Source organism: Xenopus tropicalis, chromosome 7 (assembly GCF_000004195.4).
Source record: "Xenopus tropicalis strain Nigerian chromosome 7, UCB_Xtro_10.0, whole genome shotgun sequence".
In the NCBI taxonomy this organism is placed as follows: domain Eukaryota; kingdom Metazoa; phylum Chordata; class Amphibia; order Anura; family Pipidae; genus Xenopus; species Xenopus tropicalis.
Genome location: NC_030683.2, coordinates 92,855,522 through 92,867,244, shown reverse-complemented (window position 1 = coordinate 92,867,244; position 11,723 = coordinate 92,855,522). Strand labels below are relative to the sequence as shown.

The 11,723-nt window shown below is 37.7% G+C and overlaps 1 protein-coding gene across 1 annotated transcript in view; it reads left to right on the top strand.

Annotated features, from left to right (window-relative positions):
* Window positions 1-1,728: 1,728 nt before the first annotated feature.
* Window positions 1,729-11,723, top strand: part of tmem88 (transmembrane protein 88) — a 73,394-nt gene continuing 63,399 nt past the window's right edge. Inside the window, exon 1 of the mRNA XM_002938612.4 lies at window positions 1,729-2,561. Within this exon, the coding sequence (XP_002938658.3) occupies window positions 2,292-2,561 (270 nt within the window). The 5' untranslated portion in view covers window positions 1,729-2,291. The remainder of the gene's footprint in view (window positions 2,562-11,723) is intronic.

Here is an 11,723-nt window from a genome sequence, read left to right as displayed (position 1 = left end):
GCCTCTCTGTTCTCAGACCAGACTTGGGACCTGGAGATTCTGGATAAGGGATTTTTCCATAATTTGGATCTCCAGCTCTTAAGTCTACTAAAAATAATTTAAACATTAATTAAACCCAATAGGATTGTTTTGCGTTCAATTAGAATAAACTATATCTTTGTTGGAATCAAGTACAAGGTACTTTTTTATTAATTCAAAGAAAGGAAATCATTTTAAAACATTTTAATTATTCGATTAGAATGGAGTCTATGGGAGAAGGCCATCCTGTAATTCAAAGCTTTCTGGATAACAGGTTTCCAGATAACGAATCCCATACCTGTATTACCAGTCTACATTTATCTATATATTTATCCATTACACAATTTCAGTGCAGGCAACTGCATATACAGAAAATGACTCCAGATTTCAGGTACCAGAAACAAAATTTACAGTGAAAACAATTACTTTTTATTTTGTGGCATGTTGAATTATGGGAATATTACATAATGAGTTACAATGGTTTCTGATTACAGTAAAAAAACTGTGGGCATATTAAATTCTATCTGGTAAGATATGCCATGACTGTTATCTCCCAGTATCATTCCTTTGACATTGAATAAATACATATATATATAAATGCATTTGCTGATACAGCAGTGCACTTCATTTGCAGTCAATGACCCCCTCAAGAAGCATTTCCAAAGCAACTGGAAATCCAGGTGGAGTTATATTGATTTAAAAGGAAGTCTCTGATTATTAATGGAATAAATCATTGTTCTAAAGGCTATACTTAAGTAAAAAAATGCAACCCAGGGGTGAAAGTGTGTTTTTTACTGCTGAACATGAAATCACATCTTAACACAATATCAATGTACTGATAAGATGCTCCGTACTGTTGTCAAAAAACAGCTCAAGAGTCATGAATATTCAGATGAGTCTTTTCAGTTAAGTAAGACAGGGAGACAGTAAAGATTTTCTCACATATTGGGCCAGATTTAGAAAAATGTATCTTATGAAAGCTCCATTGATCAAATGCTTTTTTCCAGCAGGCAGCCTGCAAGTAGTGTGATGAATTACACAATTACAATGCTGTGGGCTTTTTTTTTCTTATTACAAACTAAAATCTTGTATGGAAATGTATATAAAAATCGAGAATATGGTTTGCCTATGAAACCTTAATGAGACATTTAACTTTGTAATGAAACACACTAATTAACATGAAAATGCTACATATACACATATTATATATTCCATTTATATAAAGAGAGGGATGGGAAGTTTAAGAGTAATCAGAGAAAATGAGACAGAGAAAAAGGGAGGAAAAAGGGTAAAGGGACAGATTAAGTGAGAAAAAAATTAGAATTGGCAGTATATTGATATTTTGCAGCAGTGGCAATGGAGAACATATTGCTTTGGAAATTAAAAATAAATGTATATAAAACAGTGTTCCTCATTAGCCATTGTGTTTTCCATGAACTCCTTATATGACCAGCTCAAGCTGACAGATATCATTCATGCCTCTTAGGCACATCCAAGATTGCTTGATGGCAAACTCTCTGCTCCATTAACCCCTAGCTGAGAAGTGTGACAGAAGTCATAGATGGTGTCAGAGTAATGACATTGTGTTTTAACCCGGAATAACCCAGGTTGATTGACTGAGACCTAGGTGTAAATCTGCGTACTGCATGTTAAATGGAGAAGCAGATGCAGCAGCAGCGGATTGGCTAGTGGGTGCAGAGAGTACTTTGAGGCAAGCTTACAAAGCCAAGGCTCTGCACAGTGCAGCATCGACACTGTGATGCTGAAACAGCCATCTGCTAACACGGTCGCTATGTACTTTGTGAGATGCTTCTTATCAAGAGACAGTCTCTAACAGACCAACTCTCATATTTACCTACTGTGGGAATACAGCTATGAACAACTCCCATGGAATCTGTGGAAACCAACTCTGTAATAGTGGACTTTAGAAGATTCCAATAATAGGAGGGAAATATAAAGCTTTTTGAACAGAGTGTTCAGAAGGAAACACTGCATCTTTGCGAGATCTCAGTTACTTAGAAGGACAATCACACACAGGTCAAAGCCATTTACTAAACTTAAGGTGAAAGAAGAAAGGAGAGCTCAACTGGCAAAGCTGAATAAACAAAAGGAGGAAAAGAATAGGAGCAGCTGGACTTTTACTATAAGCCATTGTGAACATTAGGATTGGGAGATTAAAGTAGTCAGAGGAAAAGGACATTGTTAGGGAAGTTGGGAGACTTAAGATTTGTGGCAGCAGGTTACAAGAAGCTAAGGTTATTCTACTGTTAAACATGTCTGACCAAGACATTGAAGACTTTGAAGCAGACAGTATGTCAGATACCTCTCGGATGATCCCAGGCCTCCCACCCTATAACATGGAAGACCAACTCCTACCTATGGAGTCTCGGAGCAGGTGGGGGTGCTGGATGTGGACCCTGCTTGTTACTGGAGCTAACTTTGTGGCTTTCCTGGCAAACTTCATCATACTGTTTTTTATATTCACCATTGTCCTGACGCCCACTATTGTTGTGGTCTACTTTGGGTTTCAATGTCACTCCAGGGTAAGTAGAGTAATAATCCATCCCACAGGGAAACAGTCATAAAATGCACCAATTACACATAAAGAATAATCATACTGACATATTGCCATTTATTCTTGCCTCTCTGTTCTCAGACCAGACTTGGGACCTGGAGATTCTGGATAAGGGATTTTTCCATAATTTGGATCTCCAGCTCTTAAGTCTACTAAAAATAATTTAAACATTAATTAAACCCAATAGGATTGTTTTGCGTTCAATTAGAATAAACTATATCTTTGTTGGAATCAAGTACAAGGTACTTTTTTATTAATTCAAAGAAAGGAAATCATTTTAAAACATTTTAATTATTCGATTAGAATGGAGTCTATGGGAGAAGGCCATCCTGTAATTCAAAGCTTTCTGGATAACAGGTTTCCAGATAACGAATCCCATACCTGTATTACCAGTCTACATTTATCTATATATTTATCCATTACACAATTTCAGTGCAGGCAACTGCATATACAGAAAATGACTCCAGATTTCAGGTACCAGAAACAAAATTTACAGTGAAAACAATTACTTTTTATTTTGTGGCATGTTGAATTATGGGAATATTACATAATGAGTTACAATGGTTTCTGATTACAGTAAAAAAACTGTGGGCATATTAAATTCTATCTGGTAAGATATGCCATGACTGTTATCTCCCAGTATCATTCCTTTGACATTGAATAAATACATATATATATAAATGCATTTGCTGATACAGCAGTGCACTTCATTTGCAGTCAATGACCCCCTCAAGAAGCATTTCCAAAGCAACTGGAAATCCAGGTGGAGTTATATTGATTTAAAAGGAAGTCTCTGATTATTAATGGAATAAATCATTGTTCTAAAGGCTATACTTAAGTAAAAAAATGCAACCCAGGGGTGAAAGTGTGTTTTTTACTGCTGAACATGAAATCACATCTTAACACAATATCAATGTACTGATAAGATGATCCGTACTGTTGTCAAAAAACAGCTCAAGAGTCATGAATATTCAGATGAGTCTTTTCAGTTAAGTAAGACAGGGAGACAGTAAAGATTTTCTCACATATTGGGCCAGATTTAGAAAAATGTATCTTATGAAAGCTCCATTGATCTATTGGGAAACCTGCAGCTGAATTAGGACAGAGAAAAGTGTTTCTCCTGGAATTAAATTTACTTTATTATCTTTAAAAAATCATCAAAAATTAATTGTTCCAAAGACTGCCAAGCTGGGCAAACTCTGACTGATTTCAAAGCAGTATTTGGACTTGTCCCAGAACCAGAAAGCGGACAAATGTAGGACCAAAGTTAGAGTAGTGGGAGGCTCCAGGCAAAACAAACTGAAGACTAAAGCAGGGGTTATAACTGCACCTGGGCAAAAGAAAAATAATATTTACGATCACCAATAATAATGTGAAGTTGCCAACAGGTAATGCCATCTGCTGGACATGGGTGGATACAGAGATTTCATTTGGAATCTTGGGTAATGGGGTCATAGTTTTTGGGTGATGAAAAGAAGTTTGACCCAAGACCAAATTTTGCACCAGGGTCTATGGATAATTGTTATAACAATGCAAAATATATATTTACAGATATACTGTAATCACATAATGAAAGCTTTCTACTTTAATTCCATTTCATTTTTTACACATACGTTAATATTGTTGGTATTTTTTGTCATATCTGCATCCAAATCTCTTTATCTCATTATTGTTAAATCAGCCACAGGCAATGCAAGGAGCTGTATATTAATTGTTAATGAACCATTTCGATAAAGGGTAATTGATCCTTCTAATCCTTTGGGACACTTGCCTCAGGTGCAAATAGAAAAACCACTTAGAGGTGCAAAATTATGCCCCTTAGGACTCATGCACTTATCTACTGCACCTGGAGCTGTGGTTTCTACACTTAGCTCTCTGCAACTTGCACCAAAATCCTGGCACAATGTATAGAACCCAAATCATCCTTGTCTTTGCTATAGACATGCGGTAAGTAAAGGGTTCCATAACATCTTGCGCCCATTGGTCATCCTTAGCTTGCGCATTTGAATAATGCAGAAACTAAGGAGTGGCCAAAGTATGTCTGCCTACTGCCCCTAGCCCATTCCTTATGAATACAGTGCTGCCAAATGTTCATGGGAAAGGCACAGTTCTTGTTTTTGGCCTTTATTCTAGAATGCAAAGAACTGTGCCTGTGCAACCCATGGTGCAGAGTGGAAAGTGCCAAAACACATGTCTAGCACGCTATATGTGAAAGCACATATACAGTGCTATAAAGCAAGACAGGACCTTCCACAATAGAAACAAAAAATAGCCATAATACTAAACAATGGATTCCTCGACTCTAACATAACAAGTAATATGGGGGTCATTTTTCAACACTGGATAAATTTGCCTGTGAGCAGTAACCCAATCAAATTGTTGCATTCAATGTTCTAGCTGTAGCTGAACAAAAAAACAATCACTGATTGGTTGCTATGCATTACTGCCCATGTGCAAATTTGACCAATGCTGATAAATGCATCAATAACTTTTGTAGCAGTGATCTCCCCCTAAAGAAACACTACTTTGTTCAATATTGCAGCACAAATACATACTTTTTATTCTAATAACAGTGTCTCTTTTAATAATAATATCAAGTACAAAACTCTACAGCTATAGTTTGACTATAACTCCTTGTACACTTTTGGGTTTCAGTAGAAAGCGGAATGTTATAGATTATATACAGCTGGTATTGGACATCCTTAAATACAGAAATACCCTCCAATTAAGATGTAATTTGTACTCTTACTAGTAAAATATTAAAACATGTGGTGTGGTGGTTGGGCAGTTCAGACAGGAATGACCTAACTGAGTGATAGTATTACTCAGGGGCAGATTTCAAAATGTGAGTTTAGAGCTTAATATATAAAAACTCACCCATGTTCTATATATTCCTATAGGATTTTTAGACACATATTTATCAAATGGTGAGTTCTAACTTTCGCCGATTTATAAATAAATATGCTTCTAAAAATCCCATAGGAATGAATAGAACATGGGTGAGTTTTTATATATTATGCTCTAAACTCACATTTGGATAAATCTGCCCCTCGGTGTGTTGACAGCTTAATACAATCTACAAACAGCTGTTCAGTTACCTTAAGTGCAATAACTGCGGTTCTATATACAGTGGCCAGGGCCGGAACTAGGGGTAGGCAGAAGAGGCAGCTGCCTAGGGCGCAACGATTGAGGGGCGCCAGGCAGGTACCTCTCCTGCCTACCCCTAGTGCTACTTTGTCATTGCCTCCGCCGCTTGTCATTAGCGGCGGAGGCAATGACCGATTTAATCGCCCCGCCCCCCCTGCACCGCCTCCTGTGCTTTGGCGCGCATGCGCCGTTCGGGGGGGCGGGAGGTGGGCGGAGTTGCCCGACCGGGTTGCCTAGGGCGCCCGCCCCTGACAGTGAACCAGCCCCATAGAAGCTCAGTATCTGAAATTCTATTTTTACTGGGGTAGCACTGGGGAAACATTAAATATGCAATCTAGTAACTGAAAATAATTTTGGTTTCTATTAGTAGAGCTAGACCATGTAATTTAGGAGGCTGAAACATTTTTATATAATGCATCTTATTATTCACTGTCTGAGATGAACATTAGCCTTTTGTGAAAGTATTTTACCTTCCTTAGTTCACATTAATTCTTTTTAGCCTGTATAGGTGTCTCTGGACCCTCGGTTGGTGAGCATTTTAAATGCTGTATTTAATATATTTGTTATTGTGATTTCCTTTTTTTTATAGGTGCTAGAGATGTAAACTTCAGCATCTAGAAAATATGTTGCCAATTTGCTGCATTGTGCTGTCTATCAACAAACAAAGAGGGAGCAGTTTGTCTGGGAGGTAAATTCTGTCCCAGATAATAGTTTATCAAAGCTGCCTTGACTCATCTATTGGGCAGCCAGACAGCCAATACTTCCCTTGCCTATAGCATCTTATATAAAAAGATAAATGTCTGCAGAAAGCTCTCTGGAGCCGGTTATTACTCTGCTACATGAATGGGATCAACAAAAGATTGGTTCTTTGAGTTTTATGTTTTTGTAAGCCAACAATTACTTTTGCCATTGCCTATACTTACAGCTTTCATATATGTCAGTGCAATTAGATCTTGGTGCAATCTCAGTGCAGTTGGATCAGCCAGAAATCTTGTATCATTTATGCTTTGTATTAGCTTCTGCAGCTGAAAAAAATCATATTTTGGTTGATAGTGCCTACTTTCATTTAATGAAAAGATGCCATCCTATGTGATTAGATAATCGACTGTACATATTAGATTCAATGGATAATCATCAGTTATTATGTTTGCTATAATGGATCCTATTCATTGCTTTGTATATTGCCAATGGCAGTACAATAAGCTCTGTATTGCTCTATTGCCGTATATAAGAGAGTTAATCAATAGACTGAGTGCCAGTGACCAAAAGGAGCTGTGACAAGTACACCGCTTATTCCACTCCTCAGACAACAGAACTAAAATAGTTTAGGCAGTTAAAGAAAAACTATACCACCAAACAATTTAGGTCTCTATAAAAATATATTTCTTAAAACAGCCCATATGTAAAACCATATTTCACCTAAAAATACATTTTTGTAAAAATTGATTTTATTAGTAGTATGTGCCACTGAGTAATCCTAAATAGAGAATGACCATTTAAAGTACTAAGGGCTGCCCCCCCCCATGATACGATTCACAGTGCACACAAACAAGCCAAGGCACACATACATGCTGGGCCCCATCAGCCAATTAATGCACAGAGTTCTGCCTTTTGCTCCCACACTACTTCCTGTTACAGTCAGCGCTGCATTATTTCCTGTCATGTAATCTCTAAAGGGAACACACAGCCATCGCAAAATGGTGGCTCAAGGGAAAAGATGTTAAAGTGAGGTTTGGTGAGATTCTTTAATAGGCCACTTAATATGATAATAACTGTCTGTTGGTTAAGTATTTGGATTCAGAAAAGGGACACCTCTAACCAATGCAAGTTGATGATGGGCTGCATTTAAAATTTCCTTTATTTTTCACATGATCTGATCAAAACCTACAATCTTTAGTTGCAGGTGTGGAAACAACTATAGCTAATGTTTGAGACCTAGGGATTTCCAGATAAGGGAGCTTTCTGTAAAGTGGAGCATTATGAATTTAACATTAAAAACAAAATATTGCTTTGTCTTTAAGATGAATGTATGGTAGCTAATTTAATATCAGGTATGAGGTCTTGTACTTTTATTACAGAGATTAAACAAATCTGTAAAATATGTAGAATTGTTTGTATAAATAGGACATAATGGCAGTGCCCTATTTCAGTGCTGGATAACTGGTTAGACATCTTTGTGATGCTGCAGAACTGCTGGAATCAAGCAAAAGCAGCCAGTCCCCAGAGGTTCTAATTCTGCTACAGCACACACTCCTGCTGCATGCAAGCCGCTTCCACTTCAGAACAAACAATAAGTGCTGGACACACACTAAACAACAGACCATGCATTTGATCAGTTCTAACTAACCTATTTATTATTCTTGGGTCATTTTTACTGATGATTACTCCTTGGTAAAAAAATGCTCAGTATTTTAGATATAAACATGTTTTTTCCATGTCAGAATTATTTGTTCCAGTGCAAAAAGATACATCCTAATGATTAATTCCCACTCGTAAATTTCATCCTAATCAAAAGGAGGTTAAAGCTTAGTGCTGCTGCTGAGCTCTAACATTGAAGAGAATGGTGTTTGACTGCTCAAAGTAGTTGAAGATATTCTGATAAACTGTCACAATGACCTGTTTTGATAAACGTGCCAATTCCTGACTGTCAACAAAGTTTTAAAAAGCGTGAAAAAATGAGATGCTGGGAATCATTTGGAATTCTCGTGCTTTTAATCATAGTAAAGCTGACCCTTAGTGCTGGGGGTCTGAAGAAGCTTTCTGAATGTTTGTACCATAGCTGATCTCTCAATATGTAAGCCGCGCTGGCAGGTCAGCATCAGCACATGTATGGGCCCAGGGAGTAGTTAGCACAAAGTATGCAAACTGAGTTGGATTATAAGATCAGAACAACTTGGAACTTTAGGTATGTAATGCTAGTACTACTATTCCCATCAGCCTCCACCAGAAACACTTTAGCAAGATCACAAATGGGGAGTTTGTGAAAACACTGTTTGCCTTGCCTATAATACAGGGTCATCTGACAATTTTTAGGCTGTGTCACACAACACATATTCTCAGGCAACACTTTGGGGCACATTTACTAACCCACGAATCCGAATTGGAAAAATTCCGATTGGAAAACGAACATTTTGCAACTTTTTCGTATTTTTTGCGATTTTTTTGGTGCCTTTACGACTTTTGAGAAATTGTCACGACTTTTCCGTTACCAATATGATTTGCGCGAAAAAATGCGAGTTTTTCATAGCCATTACGATGCGCTCGTATCTTGTCGCGGCTTTTTCGTATTGAGCGCTCGTAAGCGGCGGGCGAAACTTTCAGACTTAGCATGATTTTGGAAGCCTCCCATAGGACTCAATGGCACTCTGCAGCTCCAACCTGGCCCAAGAAAAGTCACCATACTGAAGCTTGAATGAATCCGAATCTTTCGTACTCGGCGCGAAGGCTACGAAAAAGTCGCGACTTTTCGCGCAAGTAGTAACGCTATGAAAAAATCGACAGATTTTGCGCAACATTCGGAATGGCAACGAAAAAGTCGCGACAATTTTCCGAAAAATCGCCAAATACTGGTCATTGTGAAAAAAACGCAATCGGACGCATTCGGCCCGTTCGTGAGTAAGTAAATGTGCCCCTTTGTGTAGGTAATAATAGGAAGGAGTCAAAAATGCACCTGCAGTTTTGCATTGGTTGGAACAACGTAATGTGTGATATTTCAAAACCACTGCTAAAGGTATCACCTATCAACTTTACCTGGACAATCCATTTTTACTTGTATAGAAATAAGGCTACCCATATAGTACTTCAACTGTAATACTGTTATTATCCCATTGTCAAGGATACCTAAATTATTGGCACCCTTGCATTAACATTAACATTACACTGCAAGGCGGATTACACAAATGGGCAAATGCATAAAACATTTGTACTGTGTAGCTCTGATAAATGCTCAGTCTATCATACACAATAAGCAGAATGAATGTACACAAATTGATCTGGTCTGGTTTCACCTGATTTCACACTTGGAACAGACTAATAATAATGCAAATTGTCACTAGGGATTTTTTTCTCCGCTCAGATTTTATATCAGCAGAAAATATGATTATGAAAAAGATATCATATTTATGAGTTCAATTTTTAAATTTTCTTTAACTCCTATAAAATATGAGGGCACAGTTTACTTTATGCCACACGTTCATTATTTAGCTCTAAATGTGCGTTACATGGAGAAAACGGCTGCTTGTTTGTTTAAGACTGAGCTGGAATGTGATTTATAAAGATTACACACCAAATAGGCAGTTGTAATACACACTGCATGGATTTACATATACTGGTGGCTAATCTTGCATCCAAGGTTAAAATGAATTCTAATAAGTTGAAAATAAATTATCATTGAATAGAAATACTGTAACTGTGACCCATTTTAACATAATACATAACAAGAGGAAACCAAATTAAAATGAGTTGTTTAAGAGATTTAGGTTTGTAATTAGGGGATTAGTAAGGCCAATGTACCAGTACCTGATTGGTCTGTACAATAGAAAACATCAGTATCAGTACATGTTAGCTCTGTACATCTAAACCTTAATTTCCTAGAGTCTCAATATTTATCTCTTTCCATTGTATCCAAAAGTGAAAATGTGGAAAACAAGATTTGTGTTCAACTAACTAAATGCACCAACAAAACTAATACAGCACCATTTACCTTTGTCTTGAAACATGAGAGTTGGATATAATTCCAGGAGGGTTGAAATCATTTCTGATGCCTACAGCTAATTTTCTTTATTATCCAAAAATGTGAGGTATTCAAGCTTTTTATTCTAATGAGTTTTCCTTATTAATTAAGAGAGCATTCAATATGCGAGTTTATTCAATTTAGAAAAACAAACTCAAATTCTCAAACGTGAAAATTGATAAATAAGTCCATATGTGTTATATACGGTCTATCAGTGAGAAATGTTGCCGCCATTCCTTGAGTTTGTTAATGGAATGCAGTCAGCACTTAAGCTCTGCAATGAAGATGGAGAGTAGATCTTGCAAAAAGTAAGAAAACAGATACTGTTAATGCTAGCAGAATAGTCATTGATCGGTAGGTTGAAAGGAAGTGATTTACAGTCAGTCAGAGGAAAATGAAACAAGGATATTACTAATGATGTTATAGCTGGACTTTATTTTAGGAAGTTGTAGGCAGATTCACAGGTCAATAACCATGAGCACAGAAAGGGGTTGTGGGAGCACTCCAAGGCTAAATAGAGTATACAAGTACAATGGAAGTGCCACTGATCTGGCCAAATTAACTACAAGCATACAAAAAGAGAGGGGGATTGATCAATGCACATTCCCTGGTCCCCTGTTTCATAAGTAAATTATCTATGCTAGTGCATGTATTTACATTTTTTAGTTACAAAATTATGATCATAAGATTGGTAAGCCACCATACCACGTCAAGGTAAACCCCATATGGTGGTCCTATCTATTTACCTCTGGTCATATTTTTCAAAGGCTGGCACTCCCGTGCACTATTGCCATTCTTGACCTGGGGGCTGGTTTGAGTGAGAGGGCTTAGTCACTCCCATGCCTTCAGCTTTTATAGAGAGAGATTGCCAGGACCACAGCTTGGTTCCACAGGCTAAATCCTCCCCCGCCTGCGGCTTGTAAAGGAGAAGACTGCCCATTAACCAACACCCATTTTATTAAAGGCATAAGACCACCATTAAAGGGACGGGTGTGGGGGTGCTAACCCACATGGAAGTTTGGCCATTCTTCCTGCAGAATAACTCTGCTAAAATACATAGATCCACAGAACCATGAGCCATTGTACTTGCACTTTGCTGCTCTTCTTAGGGGCACATTTACTAACCCACGAACGGGCCGAATGCGTCCGATTGCGTTTTTTTCGTAATGATCGGTAATTTTGCGATTTTTTCGGCGTCTTTACGATTTTTGCGTAAAAACGCGAGTTTTTCGGCGTCTTTACGATTTTTGC